Source organism: Phodopus roborovskii, unplaced genomic scaffold (genome assembly GCF_943737965.1).
Source record: "Phodopus roborovskii unplaced genomic scaffold, PHOROB, whole genome shotgun sequence".
NCBI lineage: Eukaryota > Metazoa > Chordata > Mammalia > Rodentia > Cricetidae > Phodopus > Phodopus roborovskii.
In genome coordinates this window covers 37,449,138-37,469,630 of record NW_026125295.1, presented here as the reverse complement: position 1 = coordinate 37,469,630, position 20,493 = coordinate 37,449,138, and the positions used below count along the sequence as shown (strand labels likewise).

The 20,493-nt window shown below is 36.4% G+C and overlaps 1 protein-coding gene across 1 annotated transcript in view; it reads left to right on the top strand.

Moving 5' to 3' along the window:
* The first annotated feature begins 18,152 nt into the window (after positions 1-18,152).
* Mei4 (meiotic double-stranded break formation protein 4) overlaps positions 18,153-20,493 on the top strand; it is a 122,762-nt gene continuing 120,421 nt past the window's right edge. Inside the window, exon 1 of the mRNA XM_051173918.1 lies at positions 18,153-18,394. Coding sequence (XP_051029875.1) covers positions 18,163-18,394 — 232 coding nt within the window. The 5' untranslated portion in view covers positions 18,153-18,162. The remainder of the gene's footprint in view (positions 18,395-20,493) is intronic.

Sequence of the window (20,493 nt, the reverse complement as noted above, 5' to 3'; positions counted from 1 at the left end):
AACTAAATTTTCAAGAAGCTCAATACCATATTTTGTAAGTGTCAAATTGATAGCTCAAACTTTCAAAATATGATGTAAAAATTCATCTCATTTTGAAGGGAAGTATTATACAATACAATGACTACATTTGAAAAAAACTATAGGTGTTTATTATTTCTGCTATTTTTAGTGTCATCATGTAATAACTATACTGTAAGAGTTCAGATTTGGCATTGTACTCTCTGGTGCTGAACAAAAAGCTGAAAGCAGAGAGAAATGAATTCATATACATTATGCATATATTTTATATGGTACTCATATATGTGTATACATACATACACACATATTTATGTATATATACATATCCATATTATAAATGAACCATTAATATTTCTCCCATGTTCCAGGTACTTTATTAGTCTTTTGTATGAGTTATCTCATTTAATTTTCATCATAACTGTGTGAGGTAGCCTATACCATTTGCTTTCTTTTTATTTCTCAGAGAAGCAAGCAGGTGTGTGGTAGAGCCTATGTCTTCAACCAAGCTTATGTCCTTCACAGCTGGAACTTTTCACTCTCTATAGCACTTGTCTGGTGCTTGTGTAGTTAGAGATTCAGAATTGGAAAAGATGATAGTCAAACTGTATAACTTTCATATCAGGCTGAAATCTGCCCCCCACCTCAGGCTCATGGCTGTTCAGCTTCTGCTTGAGTAACTCCAGTAATTGGAGTTTCATAATGTCACGAGACAGCACGTTCTATTATTGGACAGCTCCTATCAGTAAATATCTTATTCATCTGTGTATTGCAAATTTGTCTCCCTGTGATTTCCATGTGTTGGTTCTAGTTCTGCTTCTGGAAAAACCCTGAATACCTGTCTTTCCACTTTCTCCTTGCAGCGTTCAAAGACTCTGCTCCTGGACTTGCTTCTGGCAGTTCCCTCAGGGTGTAGCATTCAGCAGGGAGGGGGGAGGCAGGGGGAGGGAGGCAAGTAAAGTGGTACTTGAGAGAACATTGTGGACTTAGCCACTGCCTTTCCTCTCCTCTCTCCTAGGTCTGCCTTTCCACCAAAGAGCTGGAGGACAGATGCTGCTCACATTCTGTTTTGAAATTAATAGTAATTACAATGTAATAATAATAGTTATTAATTTATGTTTGCATATACACATGCACCTAATGTATGAGGGGGGCCATGCTTGCCACAGTGTGTGTGTGTGTGTGTGTGTGTGCATGCACGCGCGTGCACCAGTAGGACAGAGGAAAATAATTTTGCATAGTCACTTCTCTCTAATCACATTTCCATATTTTCAGAGACTAAGCTCAGGTTGCTAGACTTGCATGACAAGGTCTTATACCCCTCTAAGCCATCTTATCAGGCTTGCTCACTTTCCTTGCAGAAGAAAATATACTCTTGGAAACTGTATTCATTTTTCTTTTGATCTTTCAGTTTTATACACTTATTGGCCAGTTAATTTCTTTGTGATTCAGGAATGTTGTCTGACAAAATAGTTTTCTGTACCACATTTCCTGGTGTTGAATATTATAATGCTAATATTCTACAATACTAGTTATGATGAAAAAGGAACTTTAACATTGATTTTATCTTTTAATAGCTCAAAGCCATAGTTTAGTGGATAAAGGAATGCTGACTTTTGGGGTATTAATAAATCATGAATTTATTTGTGGTCTTTTTGTATCTCTTCATCTTGATTTTTTGATTGACAGTGTATCTTACAGTTTTTATTTTTTTGTCCCTGAAAGTGACCACAGCCTTAGATAATTATATATTTCCACATTAGTACGTTTTATTAGACCTAGTAATTGAAAACAAATGAACAGATGAGCTGCTGTGACATCTACAAAATGGGAAGACTCTAGGGCAGTGGTTCTCAACTTTCCTAATGCTGTGATTCTTTAATACAGTTCATGTTGTGGTGACTACCCAGCCATGAAAATATTTTTGTTGCTACTTTATAACTATAATTTTGCTATGTTAACAACAGTAGCAAATTATGACTCATAATATAACCTTTTTTCTTTTATGGTCTTGGTTGATCACTGTCAAAGCACAGTTCAACCACCAAAAGTATTGAGACACATAGGTTGAGGACCAATTCTCTAGGGACGCTATAGTATCTATCTGTTTTTTCCCTAGTGGGCAGAGTTTAGGAAACTCTCCTTGAATCCTGAGAAAACCTCATTTATTTCAATAAGATGGATGTAGGATATAGTCACTAGGAGGAAGCAATTTCCAAACAGATTTCTGTTTTGTCATTAGAATAATGCACAGCAGATAGCTGATTTCAGTGAAGAAAACAACCAAAGTCAGCAAAATGTCTCATTGTAACAGGTGATCAGTCTATTGGTGGAGTGAACAGGGAAGAATTTTTTCATAATCAAAAGGTGTCGTAGGATGCACAGGGAAAAGATATACTTTCCATACCCAGACTGTTGACTCTAGACCTATGAATTATTGACATGTGCTGTTATTGTTGTGGAATGTTTGCACATCTATGCAGATCAAATGATGCTGCGAGTCATTAGTGCTATGTTAGAGTGTTCTGAATAAAATCTGCATAGTCAGGATTGAGCAACATGGCTGCTTACCTACAGTTATTTTTAATGGGTTTGGAAATTTTTTAATAACAAGGGGGCTTTTAGCCACATAATATGAATCTATCACCACTAAACACACAATCTTTGCAAATATGTCTGGCAAAGCAGATGATGACCAATGAATGCACTGTATCTTTACATACTATTTTAGATCTGATTTGGAGGGATTCATATTTTAGGATGATATGTATTTATCATGGGTATATGAAAATATCTTAAGGTTTTTGTGTAGTATATTAGAATGAAAACGATTTCACCAAGGATATGATTTCAGTATAAACCTTAATTAGTAAGAGCAATCATGTTGAAGCTTTTGTTAAGCTAACAGATACTGTTTCTTGGGAGTGAACATTAAGGTACGGATGTGAATAATTGTTTTTCCCATTACACACAGGGTTGTAATTTAAAATGGGCTCACAGACTACTGTTAAGGACGTAGGGAGGACTGGTCACTGTAATGGCTAAATAGAAATGACTAAAGAAAAAAAAAAGGGCAAAAATAAGATAGTCAAGGAACTTCTCTGACTCCTTTCTCTTTCCTAGATAAAAAGCAGTGTCACTGTGTAACTCTAACCATGCAACTGATGCACATTCATTGCATGACAGGTGTTACTGTAACTTACCATTTTCACTATTATTTGTTCATCTCTGTGTGTTCATGCAGACAGCACAGCACAGGTGTACCCTCAGGTGACAACTTGACTAAGTTCTCTCCTACCATTTTGTCCCTATGATTTAACTTAACAAGTTAAATCATAGGGACCTTTTGGCTTGGCACCAAGTGCCTTTACTGCTCTGCCCCCTAATTTTGACACAACCCTACACGATTACTCTTACTATTATATTTTTCATATACTGATGAAAGTGAAATGCAAAGATTGCTCTGAGATTCAGTAAGGAAAGAGTAGGACATGGTTTGAGTTCTGTGGCTCAGGACTTCCACTACATGTTCTAGTTGAGTATTATCTCCTTTCTTACAACTATGAGTGCTAATATAGCCTTCAACTATAAGGTGGTTCATTCTACTAGATAGAAACAATAACTCTATTGGTACTTGATTAACTTATTAACTCTTACTGTTCATGAGTTTCCTAGCATCACTGTCAGCTGGGACAAACACCTGAACTACCCTGTACAAGAAGATGTCCAGGAAGAGTTATGCTTTTAGCTTCTTAACAAAACATATTGCAGGTTTTAGTGTGCAGGTTCTTGTAAGCATTTTATAACTTCTTTATGTTTAAAGGGTTTTGAGACCAATTTAAAAATAGTTCAGATGTATGTGTACTTTTGATATGGGAGTTTCCACCACAAACACCACCTTTCTAATGTAGTGGAAAGATGAGTTCAAAGAGGTCTCAGGTAGAGCTGAAGAAAATACTCTGCTGACAAAGACAGGACAATGCTTTAAAATGGTAACTTTACATTTCTTGGTATAGTAAATGCTTCCTTCAGCAATTGGGCTAGGTTTGAATATTTGAACTATATGAATTTGTTATTCAGATTCTATCATTTGGCACCCACATTAAAACACTCCTGAGTTTATCCAGCCTTAATACATGAGTATATTTTGTAACATTTTCAGATATCCAGGAAGGCCCAAAAGGAACAACAATCACAAATCAGTGTGACCACTTCCCTGCTTTAAAACCAAATCTACAAGCAGGTACAGGAGACATTTCACACCACTGGTAAATTCCTACCTCTTTAATATAAGGTATAGTCTACCTTGTGTGAGGCTAAGACAGTTCTACTTTATTTATTTTTTGCTACTGAAGCTTTTTTGTTTAAATACATCAATTTTTTTCAGTTGTATTTATTGTAAATATTTAACCATGAATCACTTTTTTATATACAGTAAAGTTATGAATACTTGAATATTTCTCTATTTAATAAAGCCTGTATTTTGTGTTTATATACTATTTCTTATGAGTAGCTTTTTGACAGATTTTGCCCACTTTTTCTAAATGTTTTCATTCTCCTATTGATTTTCCAGTAAAATTTATGATTTTCTTTTTTATATTATTTAATTTTTTTATTTTTATTTTACATTTCGATCCCAGTTCCCCCCCCTCCCTCATTCCCTCCTTCCCTCCTTTTTTCCTTCTCTCCCATCCTCACATGTACCCTGACCAACCTCCACTCCCACCCCACCCCCCACTCACTCCACATGTAATGTGATGCCCTCCAGGAGGGGTCATCTAAATCTGTCAAGTCTTTTGGAGTAGGGACTAGGTCTTCTCTCCTGTGTCTAGGTTAAAAAGTATCCCTCCATGGGAGATGTGCCCACAAAGACCTTTTGTGCACCAGGAATACATCCTGGTTCCACTGTCTGAGGTCCCTTAGACTGCTCAGGCTTTCTAGCCGAGACCCATGTTCAGCGCTTCTGAGTCAATCCCATGCTGGATTCCCAGCTATCAGTCTGGGGGCCTGTTAGCTCCTCCTTGTTCAGGACAGCTGTCTCTGTGTGTTTCTGCAGCCTGGTTTTGTTCTCCCTCTCTGCATCTGGATTCTAGTTCGGCTCAGAGTTTAGCTGTGGGTGTTTGCTTCTGTTTCCAACAGGTACTAGAGGAAGGCTCCATGATTGTGGATAAGTTAGTACTTGATCTAATTATCAGGAAAGGGCATTTATGGTAGCCTTTCCACTGTCTCAAATTGTTAGTTGGGGTCAGTCTTGTAGGTCTCTGGACATTTCTTTAGGTTCAGTTTTTTCTTCAGTCCTATAATGGCTCCCTCTTTTATGCTCCCTCCCTCCCTCCCTCTCTCTCTCTCTCTCTCTCTCTCTCTCTCTCTCTCTCTCTCTCTCTCTTTCTCCTGTCTTCTATTCCTCCCCTATAATTTATGTGCTATAGTTTATGTTCTACTTTGGTTTTAAAAGACTTCTGTAATGACATAGTAAAACTTAAATATACTCTACAAAGCATTTCAAATGTTATAGATGAAAATTTTAATAAAGATCATTTTAAAACAATTGAAGAGACAAAAACTGACCTATCAACATAATTAGAATATTATTTAGCAGAACCATTTTAGTTAACACAAAATAAAGTTCAATATGGTGCCATCAACATTATATACATAAATTTACTATTCAAACTATATATTTTATATAGATAAGTCTGTAGGCCTAAGAACTGATAGATGGAAATTCCTGCTGCCTGGTCCCACTGCCCTTCAATTCCAAATAAACACACAGAGGCTCATATTAATTATAAACCATTTGACTAATTAATGGATCAGGCTTCTTAATTGCTAGCTGTCTCTTAATTATTAACAAACAACTATTAATCTATGTATTTCTATGTGGTCTTATCTTACTGGAGAATGCCTGGAGTCCTGTCTTCCCAGCAGCTACATCTCCCAGGTGGCCCTTCTCTGCCTTCCTCTTCCCAGAATTCTAGTCTCCTAGCCCCATCTATGCTTCCTGCCTGGTTACCGGTCAATCAGCATTTATTCATCAACCAATAAGAGAAATATATTCACAACATACAGGGCATCCCCCATCAAGAAGCCACTTATTTACAAAATTCTCATTATTCGAGGTTTACTAATATATCAAAGTGTACATGTGTATATTCATATTTCTTTATAGTAAGTTTGTTTTTAAAATCTGTACTTTATCCCACTGGTCTATTTATTCTGTCCATATTCTAATATTATAGTTAGTTTTACCTAAATTACAGTATATGGTGTTTAAGTTTCTCTTCAAGTATCTTGGATGTTCCCAGTTTTATTCCTTTGCTTTCTCTTCTGCGTTCAAAGCATGTTTCCCACATTAAAAATAAGATTGTTAGCGTGCAAAGTAGTTATCATGGCATTTTTGTATATATATAACATATATGACATATAAATTAATGTCATTATGCATTGTTCTAATTTGCCCTCCCCCTCTGTCCTCCTTCAGCCCCACTCCCTGCTTCTTCTTGTGTTCCCTTTCCCCCTCTACTCAGCCCTGTTATCTGCTTTTGTGTCAACACATTGCTTTCTTTTTTGCCTCTGCCTCCTCCCCCCTTTCAAAATCTCTTCTCTTTCATGCTTTCTTCTGCATTTCATTCAGGATCTTTGCTCATGGGTATTTTATGTCTGCACACACACACACACACACACATACACACACACACACATTCATACATTCCAGTCTAGAATTGAATATGAGAGACAATATGCATTGTTTTTCTAAATCTCCTTTATTTCTGTCCTTTTACATGAAATGCCATCGTTTCATTTTTTTTAAATAGCTGAAAAAATTCTATTTGTGCCTGTGGTGCACACATGTGTGTATGTGCATGATATTTTCTTTATCCATTTATGTACTGATAGACATGTAGGCAAGTTTCTACTTCCTAGCTATTGTGAGTGATGTAGCAATTAACATATATGGATATTTGATGTTTATTGTCTGTTTCTTAATATATGACATAGTGTTGTGAATCTAGAATTGTAATCTAGTTTGCCTTGAATTATAAATCCAAGCAGGAAAAAGGATTATTACATTGTCTTAGAAAAATGAAGCCCGAAAGAGGCCATGCAACACTGTCAGTCACTGGCAGGGATTTGTCGTTCCTTTCCTGTGATTTCAGAGGAACACAACATGTTTTCAGAATTAAAAATGAGAACCAAGGAAATTGTGTCCATGTGGTTCCTCATTTTTCTCTTGAGTTCATATCCTCAGATTATACAGAAGTAAAGTTCAAGTTGATGTTACATAATAGTTAATAAAAAGTTTTCTGTGTGTTTGTTTTTGTAATGCAGTATTTACAAATTGGACCTTATTGGATGGGTTTACGTTTGTACTATCTTGGAAACTTGCCTCTTCATCCTCCTCCTTCTAGTCTTTTACCCTTCAAAGCTGAATGCCTGCTAACCTGGTCCTCAGAAGGCAGCTGACTCTCCCAGGACTGGGGCAAGTGCTCTGCTACTTTTTCTGGATTTTTCTAGTCTATGTTTTGCATAGTCTCTTCATTTTATGATCTTTAGTTTTCCTCAGATCTAGATTATAGTGTTTAAAGGATACAGATTTGTAGAGTTTATGGGCTTGAGTCATAGCATTCCTCAGATATTTTATATACCTTGCAATTTACATGGGGTTTGATTTTGTTTTTTGGTATATTTTCAGGATTATACCATTTTCATTTTATAAAATAGCAGTGTAACTGAGAGGCACTGATGATTCTTCTAAATATTTTTTAAATACCAATCATTCTTCTAAACATTTTAAAAAATACATGTAAGCAGTAACCCTCTTCACCCATTTCCTTTTGTGGATCTATGAAGTGACATAGTATATGATGCTGTGCAAGCTGGTCTTTTTTTGGTAATTCCTAAAATGTCTGTGATACATCGTTTCCATATGTGTTCCTGCAAGAGTTCCAAGAAAATACATTCTTGGTTAAGAAGAAATGGGAAGGAGAGGGTGAGGGCATAAAAAGCAAAACCAGAAAATCAGTATCAGGAGGCTTGTATACTTAAAGGCTATGATTAGTTCTCTCTCTCTCTCTCTCTCTCTCTCTCTCTCTCTCTCTCTCTCTCTCTATCTGTTTTTAAAGAAGGAAAACAATTGATGGCTTGTTTTGATGAGACTGGAACAGAAATAGGAAAACAGAAAAAAAGAAATCTTAATAGGCAGTGTTGTTTTATCTTTACCAGCCTCCCATCACACACACTCTGTTAGAAATAGAAAGTCTTTTAAACTGCCTTCATAATTAATGTAGACAGAGCTGAAATCTTGACTAACTCCTGATTCTTTTATGTAAAACTTCATATGATGTTAATCTGCTGAGCACCTCACAGTAACTGTGTGCTGAAACTATAACAATAATTAGGGAATTTGTCAGCGGGATTGAATCTACAAATTAAATGCTAAGACATTGTCCAAACTTTAGGAAACTATTTTTTTTAAATAAATCTCATAATAACATATTTTTTTGTTATTTCCAGTGCTCTGCTGACCCAATATGATACTTCATTTTCTATTTTCACTTTTCTGATCACATTCATCTCAGTGGCCTAAGGAACGCATAACCAATGTCTTTTAGCTTGTTGTTTTATTGGACTAAAGCTCTGCTGCTTCCTTCTGAGCAAGTGGTCCTCAACCTTCCTAATGTTTGATCTTTTCATACAATACCTCAAGTTGTGGTGACTGAAAACCATAAAATTATTTTTTTTGCTTCCTCCTACCTCATTTTGCTACTGTTGTAAATCGTAATGTAACTATCTGTGTTTTCCTATGGTCTGAGGTGACTCCTATGAAAAGGTTGTTCAACTTGCAAAGGGGTAGTGATCCACAGGTTGAGAACTGATGTCTTAAACCAACTTCCAGATTCTATTTCTGAAATTCACCTCTGTTTATTTTCCTACATCTCATAATAAATGAATATTTCATATGTGAAAATTATATTGTTTTGTTTAATAAGCAAATATATGTATACATATATATTTATAGTATATACTGGAATATTTTTATATTTGCACATATTGAGAAATCAGTAAGTCAAACTAGTTCATATATCCTCCCATAAGTAAGTTTTTTTGATAAAAGTCTTTAAGATCTATCATAGCAATTTTTAAATTTATATTGTTATCAGTGATAATCTCCACGATATTCTCAAGGTCCTGACAATTTATTCACTCCAAGAGAAACTTTCTTTTTAATTAATATCGCATGACTACCCAGCAATAGTCATATTCTCTGCTTACATATGTTTCACTTTTTTAACTGTTGATTTATTTTATATCTCTCTTTTATCTTTCTCTCTTTTCCTTTGTTCCTTATTCAAAACGATACTTCATTTGTCTCTCTGTCCTAGTTTATGTCATATACAATGTATTTAGGGTTCACTCATGCTTTCTCAGTGGCAGAATTTCTTTCTTTTCTGAGATTTAATATTATTCCATAATACACGCATACATTATATACTTTCTCATTCATCTGACAGGCAAACACCTGCTGTGTTTTGATATTTGGAGTTTTTCTTCTCTCTTATTTTTTTCTCTTCCATTTTCTTCTTTTCTTCCTTTTCCCACATCCCACCCTTCCTCTCTCCCTTCCTCCCTCCTTTCTTCCCTTCTCTCTGTTCCTTCTCACCCCTCCCTCCCTTTTGTTTGTTTGTTTGTTTTTTTTTCTTCAGTACTTGGGGTGCAGCCCCGGGTAAGCTGGGCTCTCTAGCACAGAGCTACACTTGCTTAGAATCTTGTCTTCTGGGTAATTCTTTCTCCCAGGCAAGAAGTAAATTCTCATTGTATTTATAACCTGCATACTTCTAATGGTTGATGGTGTATAGCATTTGATCATGTATCTGTTGGCTATTTGTATTTCTCCTTTTGGCAAGTGTCTTTTCAGGCCCCACCCACATTTCTATGGGTTGTTTTCTTTCTATTGAAGAGCTCTTTTCATATCTAGCACATGACACATGTCATACATTGTCACATGGATTTTCCCAATAGATATATTTTGTTTTCATTTTGTTTATTGTTGCATGAGCATATAGACATTTATTAGCATGATACAATAATCAAGTTTTTCTACTTAATTCCCTTTTTTTTTTTTTTTTGGTCTGTGTTCTGCAATCATACTTGAAAACTCTTAGCAGAAATGTAAAAGCAGCCTTTGCATGTGTTTTCTTACAGTATATTTAAATTTCATCTTTTACATTTAACTATTGAGTGATATAATGTATTTTGGTCATATTCACCTCCCATCTCTCAGTTCCTGGGTCCACCCACTCTTTCCCTTTCCAATTTGTGCTCTCTCTCTCTCTCTCTCTCTCTCTCTCTCTCTCTCTCTCTCTCTCTCGCTCTTGCTCCTTAAATTTAAACCTACCAAGTAAATTTTTGCTTAGCATAAATATGTGACTCTCAGATGGGTGGCCACCCACTGGAGCATAGACTGGATTACCAGGTGCCACACTCTAAAAGAACACTGGCTCTTCCTCTCTTAGTAGCTATCATTTCCCAAAGAAATCTCAGTAAGCGTCTTTGTTTCACCTCCCCTCTCCATGGTGGAATTTTTCTATTTTGAGCTTGCATAGACCTTATGCTGTTGTCATGACTGCTGTGAGTTATGAACAAATTTCCTGTTATGTCTGGATAACACTGTTTCCATGTAGCCATGCACCATGTCTTGCTCTTAAAATCTTTTTGTCCCCTGTCCCACAATGGTCCCCGAGCTTTGGGAGAAGGGGTTGCAATACAGATGTCCTAGTTTGGATGAGCATGCTGGTGCTATTTGACCAGTTGTGGGTCCCTGTGCTAATTACCATCTACTAGAAATAGATGCTTCTCTGATGAGGGTTGAGATATGCCTTAATATATAGGTTCAATATGTCAAGTTATTAGAAGTCAGTCTAACAATGTGCCTGTTTAGCAGAATAATAGTAGCAGGTTCTCTTCTAGGGCCTATGGCCCATATAACCACAGGCTATTGACCTCAGGAGCCATGCCAGGTGTGTGTTTCATCTTGTGAAGTGCTCCATAAATTGGTTTAGAAGTGGATAAACATATTTGTACCACTGTTGCACTACTAGTTAAGTCTTGCTCACTGGTTCTTATTGTAGTTCCCAGGGCTCACTGCTGGGCGGTATTGATCATCTTGTAGCACTATGAAAGTTGCCAATCTTACTGCTATGTGACTATGATCATTAGCAATATCCCGTTGATATTTGGGCATTTGTGTTACCTCACTGACCAACCATTCCAGAAAAAGTAAACTATCTCTGGGCTTTTTATTTGTTAGCCTCTGGTATCTAATAGTGGGATTGTTGCTATGATGTATGTATGTATGTATGTATGTATGTATGTATGTATGTACGAATGACCTTTAGCTTTATTTATCTCTCCTCTTGTATTCTCTCGTCTATTCTACCCCTGAACTCCCCACCCTAATTTAGTCCTTTCTATTTTATTGCTTTTTTTAAATTTTTTTTATTTTATATAACCAAGTCCATTTAAATGAAAACAAACAATTATAGACAATATTTGGGAATTTGGGCGTCGTTCTTTCCAAACTACTTCCTGCTGGTAAGGGGCGCTGTCATGGGGGATTCGAAGAAGATTCAGAAATCCTGGCTATAGTCTGTCAGGCTGCTTTGTCCAGCTGTTTTCAATGTAGGATCACCTGGTACTCTGTTTCAGATGGTCTGGTTTGATCAAACCGCATTAGTCTTCAAGGAATCCACATCTTTTCATTTTCTGTGGAAGCAAAAATAGAAATCCTTTTCCCCAGTAATTTGTCCTTGAACTTAAATTTTGGAGAGAAAACATTTTTTTTTTTTTTAAATTTAATTTATTATTTTACATGTCGATCCCAGCTCCCCTTCCCTCCCTCCCTCCCTCCCAACCTCCCTCACTCCCTTCCTCCCTCCCTCCTTTCCTACCTTTTACCCTCTCTGCCCTCTCACATCCACTCTAACCACCCTCCCCAACCATCTCCCCACCCCAATTCTATATGTAGGGGAATGCCATCCAGTTGGGGTCATGTAAATCTGACAGGTCATATGAAGTAGGGACTAGGGCTTCTCTCCTGTCTCTAGATTAAGGCAGTTATCCCTCCATGGGGTATGTGTTTGCAAAGTCCTTTTGTGCTCCAGGGATACATCCTGGCTCCATTGTCTGAAGTCCCTTAGACTGCTCAGTCCTTCTGGCTGAGACCCATATTCAGGAGGGCCTGAGTCAGTCCCATGCTGTCTTCCCAGCTATTAGTCTGGTGGCCTGTTAGCTCCTCCTTGTTCAGGTAAGCTGTCTCTATGTGTTTCTGCCACCTGGTCTTGTCCTCTCCATCTGCACCTGGGTTCTAGTTCCACTCAGTGTTTATGTATGGGTGTTTGTTTCTGTTTCCAACAGGCATTAGTTGTTGATCTCACTATCCAGAAGGGCATTTATGCTAGCCTTTCCACGGAAGCTCAAATTGTTAGTTGGGAGCAGTCTTGTAGTTCTCTAGACCTTTCTTTGTGTTCAATTTTATCTTCAAACCAATATTGGCTCTCTATTTTATGTTCTCTCTCTGTCTCTCTCTCTGTCTCTCTCTCTTTCTTGTCTTCTATTCCTAACCAGGCTAAATCTTCCTGGTCACACATGTTTTCCTTTCCTCCCCCTCGTTTTCTCCTACTTCTCTCTCCCTTCGCGCCCCCCCCCCATATTTTATTGCTTTTTAAAAATAGTGCTAGAGTGGCATAGAAAAAATGTCTTTAGGATTAATACTGAGGCAGTTTTATGTTGCACATGTTTATTGTGAAAATTTTGGAGCACAGGATGATATAGACAAGGGATTATCACACATTCTTAGCTCACTCACTGTTTAAATCTGTCTTTACTTTCCTTTTTCATTTCTATCTCTTTTATTTTTCCTTTTTAAGTTTTCTACTTTTCCTCTTTTATTTTCAAGTTTCCATAATGTTTTCTAGTAGAATTTTTGAAAAAATTATTTTACTAATAATTTATATTGTATTGTATAAGGCATTGTATTCAATGCCTTAAGTGTTGGTAAAGTTTTCCCTTATTTAAAGAAACCAAAAAGAACATTTTCGTCATTTTATTATGTATAATAAAAATTCAATCTTTGTTATTAGCTGTTCAATCTGGCAACAGGTTTTTTTTTTTTTTTTTTTTTTTTGTTTTAATGATTAAAATGTCCTATATGTCATTTAGGGGAGTAAAATATCATATGTAACTATGAGTACTTTCTAAAGGCAAAACCAAGGCTCATAACTTTTTGTAGATGCTTAGAGCATATTAGGAATTGATTTTTGTGAATAATTATCTATTTTAATTTCTTACTAGTAATGATAGACGAGTGAGCTGTAGCTTTCGTTATTATAGGATTTTTATCAGTGTTCTTTGAAATTAAGCAACTTTAAAATTTTGTTATACTTCAAACATTTTAGGTAGTTCACAAGTTTTGATCATCAATATCATTATAATTCTTTATAGAAACAGAAGAGGGAGGGCAGCTAGTGCAGTTACAAAGCCATGTTGCCAGATGGAGAACCCAGGGACAATAGGATTCCACTGGATTAGTATTCCACAGTTCAGTGGAAGATTTTTTATGGTAAGGGCTGCTCCCAAGTGGAAAGAAAAAAATCGCATATAAACTAGTATGTGTAATATATAAATATCAAACTCTTTATTTTAAACTACTAAGAATTCCAAGACACTAAAGACTTGCTTGGGAAACATTAAATGTTCATTTTAATTATTGACTGCAATTATTTGGGTATAAATTGAATATAAAAAGTCTCTCTGAATATAGTTAGGAATTTAAAGTACTTTCGAGTTACAACAAATTGTCTAATTTTTCAGATACCAGTGGGGTGTCCCAACAATTCAGTTTATTTCTCACCCCTGTAACCCAAACACAATGTTAGACTCCACTGGTGTGTTTGCCTAGTTACAAAGACTACCACAAGATCAGGTGCCTGATGCAAAAATCTTCAGATTACTTGTGAACTGTCCACCTAAATAAGGGATTTCATAATCTACTAATCAGAAAGGAAGTATGCTTTTTAGAGTTTGCCACAAAGAGTTCTTATTGTGAAATATTATTTTAAGATGTGTTTCATTCATTTATGCTGTGGAATATTTGTTTAATTATGCAAAGACATGTTACATTCTTTTATGTTTAACTATGTAAAGCTGTGTTTCTTTGCTTTTTAAATTATCTGATTGGTCTACTAAATAGCTGAATGGTCAATAGCAAGGTAGGAGATAGTTGGGGCTGGCAGGCAGACAGAATAAATAGGAGGAGAAATCTGGGAAGAGAAGATCAAGGAGGGAGAAAGGAGGAGAGAGGACATCAGGGGCCAGCCACCCAGCCACCGAGCTGCATAGCCAGCCACAGAGTAAGATGTAAAGAAAGGTATATAGGATAGAGAAAGGTAAAAGTTCCGAAGCAAGAGGTAGATGAGATAATTTAACAAAAGCTGCCTACAAAAGAAATAAACCGAGCCAAAGCCTGGCATTCAGAAGAAAGAGTAAGTCTGTATGTATTTATTTGATGGGTGGTGGGCCCCTCAAAGAGCAAGGAGTCTTAAAAAACAAACAAACAAAACCAGATTCATGCCAGGGATGAATGGAAGACATTACTGGTCCTTGTGGTGTGGAATGCACAAAGCAGTGATAGTCATTTTCTATGCAATATCCTCCTAGCCCCTTGATGTGTTTATTAACTGGAAGCTCTGTCTTCTCCATTGTTTAAAGTGATTTTTTTTTTCCTCCTTATTTGATGCTAGGTGTCACTAGGTAAGTCATGATCCATTATTATCCCAGTCTTCTATCTCTGCTCTTCCACTGATGTTGAGGTGGGAGTTGATAATGGCAGTTTTCTAGCTATCTAGTTGTGGTTGGTGTCTCTGGCAGTCTTTTCCCATTTGGAAACATGCTGGGAGTTACCTCATTAGAATATAAGTATCTATTGCCACTTGGGAATTGGTAATCCAGAATATTCAGGAGCTTTGTGTCAAACACTGGGGACAAAGGCCAAATATATATTTTATATGTTATAGAAGCTCTCAGTTTGACTTATGGCTACTCTAAAATTAAAAGGACACACACACACACACACAAACACACACACACACACACACACACACACCATACACACACACCCCAGGAACCCAGTCTGTATTTTGGAGTCTCCATGTGTTCTCAGTTTGATTTATACCCCACAACTCTGTACTAGGCATCTCTATTAGCAATTGTGTATGCTCATTTGTGATTCAATTCTAATTAATGTTCAGACCCAGAGTTAGTAACAAACCAAAAGACTTAGCAGTTTGATCTTTTTTTTTTTTTTTCTGATTAATGATAGCATGATTTAAAGATGAATCTGGTACAAAGACTAAAAACCAAACATAAGTCAATCAAATGAATTAAATCAATTAATTATAACTAAAACATGTTTTTGGGAGTTGGCTGTTTTTATGATCTAGGGAATTTTTCACCCTGATGTTACCAAACTGTTTTTCTAGGTTACATTCCCACTATACATCTTTGCATTTGAGAATTTTTCTAACTGAAAGAGACTTTAATAGCTTATAAGTGTGTGTGTGTGTGTTTGTGTGTGTGTGTGTGTGTGTGTGTGTGTGTGTGTGTGTGTCTGTGTAGGGGAGTCAATATTGTTAAATATACAAACAAGGTTCCTTCTTCAGGGAAGGTCATCCTGTGACTGTGATTAGCATGCAGGGTGCTTCTCTGAGAGTAACAAGTGTCTGAGCCCTTAGCCCTATTCCTGACATAACAGATGGATGATGAACCAGCAAGTGGAATGGCCATTGCCAAAGTCAGAATTAGTGGGGTTGTAATTCTAATCAGTATGGCCATCCCACTAGCGTGTAAAATTTGGTGTTTTTATTCAGTAGTGGTGAGAGGTTCCAAAAGTGTCACTGTGCTTTCATTTTGAAAATTTATTCTTTAATAATTTAATATATTGTTATACATGTCCCTGAGAATAATTAGAACAAGAGACAAATGAAATTTTAAAAATCAATAATTCTATAGTTACATAATAGTACTAATTTATAGTTTTTGTGTTTCTGTATTTTGTGTAACCGAGGCCCTTACTATATTTAGATTTTCCTTTACCAAATAAAACATTCCCTACTAATACCTATTTTTGATGACTATGTTGCAGTCACTTTTATAATCATGACTTTATATGCATAAGTTCTCAGTTGTCAATCCCAGTTTTCAATATAAAAGCAGTGGTGTGAGGAGGATATTGTGTATACAGTTTTGTGTTAGCACAATTTTAGTGAATCATTAAGGGCTGGGGAGATTGTTCAGTTTTCAATCATGATGACTCAAGTTTGGATCTCCAAGACCCATCCACAAAGCAGAGGTGTGTTAGTGTGTGTATATTATCTTAGTGCTGGGGAGGCAGAGAAAAGAGGGTACAGGGCCTTTAAAGGCCAGCTTGTTTAACTAATGGGTAAAATTTTTGGTCAGTGAGAGAGACTCTGTCTCAAAAAATAAGCAAGGGGTTGATAAAGAAGACGCTCAACATTAATTTCTGGATTTCACATGTGCATGCATAATTAGGGCACTTGTCACAGTGTGCCATCTTATTTCCCCATGGAGGGTATCACATAGGCTCATGTGGTTGTGAGTGTGTCTGACTAATTCTCAGATCACCTTAAAAGTGCACTGCATTAGTGGTTGTACACTGCATTAGGAAGGATGTACAGACAGGTTTCAGGCAGCTATAAGGGAGTTGGGGTATCATAACTGGTAGAAATTCATTAGCAGAGATGTGAATGGAAATGGAAAAGAACTTGGGTAGTGCAGTCCTACTGGGGTAGGCCTAAGAAACTGAAGTTAAGAACATATAGGGTGTAATGTGAAATTGTGTTAGGATCAATGTGGTAACCAGACACTGAATATTTTGAAACGTTCCATGGTCATCACTGAGATTTGGGCAAATGGGTTCTAGGATCCCCTCAAATATGAAGATATTTAAATGCACAAATCCGTTATATAAAATGGTATACTATTCCCATATAATCTAGCACATCTTCCTGTGTACTTCAAGTCATCATTATAATACCTAAACATGTAAATAATATACAGAGTTGTTGCATAAAATAAATAATAACAATCAAAACAATCTATACATGGTCAAAACACCACAAAAATGGATGTGATCTGCAATTTGCTAAATGTATACAATGAAATTGGGAACTGTAGGCATGAGCAGCTACTGTACTTTTAACTATGCGGAAAACATTTATAGAGTAGGTTTTATGTTCAAAGCCTCTGTGGTAATCCAGTAAAATATGGAGGAAGCCAAAATGTACTTACCCTTCAGTGGAAATTAAGATTAAACTAATTAATTAAACTAAGGCCAATTGTGCATCATGTTTTCCCTTTCAATGTATTTATATTGCAAGACTGAAATGTTAATGGTGTGGAGAAGTATACTCAGGGCAGCCGTTGGAGTATTTGAAAGTACAAGATCAAAAAACTGCAGCAATGCAAATACATGAAAGATTTTTCTTGCTTATTTGAGATTTTACTATAATTACATTATTTTCCTCTTCTCTTTCCCTTATATCTCTCCTTGCTTTCTTTTGAACTTATGGCCTCCTTATTTGTTATTTTTTCATGCATATGTGTATATGTATATACATATTGCTAAAAACAACCTTCACAGCCTATATGTTTCCAGGGTTCACCATTTGGACTGGATAATCAGTTGTCATATTCTTCCCTGGGGAAGATGGTTTCTTCTGCTGTCAGTATTTCTTACTTTCCTGCAGTTTTTTGTGTCTACTTGAGGATTCTGAGATGGTCTTTTCTAGTAATGTCAGAAGCTACACCCATAATGTCTTACTCATATCACCACTTAAACATGAGTTGAACAAGGCAAGTATAGACATGCTAGAGTGGACAGTGAAAAATCATGAGGTCTCATATTATTTTTAATTCCTGAGAATTTTTTTCTGTTGCTTGGAATCAATTTATATTATAAACTTTTTAATTAGCACACCCCTGAAAGATCAGTTTTTCTTCAAATAAAACACTCTGAAAGTTAAAAGTAAGTTTTGTAACTCCTTTCATTTTATGATAGGGACAAAAGCCAAAATGGATGGTCAGACGTGGTATTTGAAAACTTCAAAGCTGGCACTGGCTTTGGCGATTATCCACACAAAACCAGCAGACAGAAGCAGCAGAGAGTATACAGAACACCTTGTGGCCTTGGTGACCCAGAAGGAGTCCAAATGTAAATCAAAAGTTGAAGCTCTAGAAGCTGAAGTTCTGCAATTACGTCAAGAACTTTTCCTGAGCAGGATTTCCTCAGGGTTGTTTAACAATGGTGAGTATGTGAAATCAGTTTTCAGTAATTTATAAACTGATTATTACCATAATTTACTAGAAATTTATTACAGAAACCTGAGAATGTTTATTTCTCCCCTTTGCCCCATATAACTTTTGTTACTTTTTTTTTTTTTTTTTTGCTTGTTGGTTTTACTTTTAGTTAATCATTACAAGTTATTGTTACTTTCTGATGAATGAAACCACATTAGGCTAGGAGATTAAGTTAACAGAATTAAAATACCCCAGAAGTGAGGACAGTTGTTTATTATTGTTGTTATGTTAATGAGGATGGAACCCAGAGCCTTGAATATCTTAGAGCAAGCATTCTACCATTCAGTAGAGGTGGTTTGAGGTTGACTGAAGAAATCCATTTTAAAATTTCATTGTTAAATGCAGTTATAGTTTTCTTTTATATAAAAGCTGTCATTTAAAAAGTACCAGTTCCTTGTGAATCATTAAGGCCCCACAATATACAAGATGAGGGGCTATTTTCTCTCTTGGTCACCTCCCATTCTAGTGGGAGAAACAGACCTAAAATTAACTCAGTTGTGATGTATTGCAATAGAGAGACGGATAAAATGCCAAAGAAGACTTTCATCCTTTTTAATTTTTCTGAAGGTTCCACAAGTGTGGTCTTGTCAATGAAATTGTTGCAGGGGATCTAGAAAATGGTAGAAGTATGAGAAGAGAGGGAGGAGTAGAGAATATACACCCATTCAGACACTAGCACTGCAACACTAGCATTTCATTTTGGAGTAACCAAACTCCTGTGAGCAAGTAGGACATGACAACAAAAAGGGAGAAAGCTCAGAAAGCCCTAAATATCAAGCTTCTCCCAAGAGTTAAACCATAGTAGAGATATATTTATATTATTAAATGTTTCTGGAGTTTTCAGTGTTGCTTTCTGTTTGTAACTGAACACTTCTTAAATTGAACGCTTCTTAAAACATTGAGAATCTGGGGAACATAATTTACAGAGTCAACTGTCCATTGAACCAATAGAACAGTCTAGAATTAGATAAAGCAGGACTGAAATGGTTTATAGAGCATCTTAGGAACCCAGATAATTCTGTATTCTCATTTCTTTTTCTTAACTTTCTTAGTGGATAAGTAGAATCTAATTGTAGCACTATACCTATTACCACGTTTTTATTTCACAGAAATGTTCAGTAGTAGTAGTAGTAGTAAAGTAGGAAGTGTAGAAAGAAAGGAGAAAGTGAGGGAAGGAGACAAAAGGGGGCCTCCTGAATACCTTGTGACATCCATCTCAGCCTTTTTGATGGTTTGTGCCAGACACACTTCTCTATTCAGTAAGGAGCTCCTTTCTTTTCTAAAGTTCGTCATTTTATTTGGAAAACATTCTCGTGTCCAGTTGGTTCACCCATAAAAGGCTTAGGGCTGTTTTTGAGAGTTTTGATCTAGATTTTGTGGAGCACAATTTTGGCCATTGAAAAGGAAAACAATTTGGAGAATCTACCTCTTTGGATGAAGAGTTAGAGGCCCCTGAAAAATAGGGATTAGAAAATCCCTTTTACTCTACATCTTCTTTCTTTTATGTACTCTGCCAAGCCCAGAGATGATTTGGGACTGTGGTAGCCATTAGCTAACATGGTCAGAATGGAAACCTATGAGGTTAAATGAGCCTGCAAGCCAGTGACATTGTTCTGTAGATGAAGCAGTTCTTGCTAATGAACATTTAAAAGGTAGAGGATGATAAAATCATTGTTAACAGGTTTTTGTTCTTCATTTCTGAGGAATGATTGGAGGTCATGAATGAGTGGAATTAATAATGAGCATAGTACCTTCTGTGCCAAGAATAAACACACAGAGGCTTAAATTAATTATAAACTGGCCTATTGCTCAGGCTTCTTAATGGCTAACTCTCTCTTAATTATTTACCCAATTTCTATTCATCTATTTATCTTTACATGGTCTTGGCTTACAGGAGAATCCCTGGGCAGCTACATGACCTCTCTCTCTCTCTCTCTCTGCCTTTTTCTTGCCTCCTTGATTGGAATTCCCACCTAGCTAAATCCTACCTGTCCATTGACTGAAACAGCTTTATTTGTCAATAAAAGCAGTGCACAGTTGCATCAT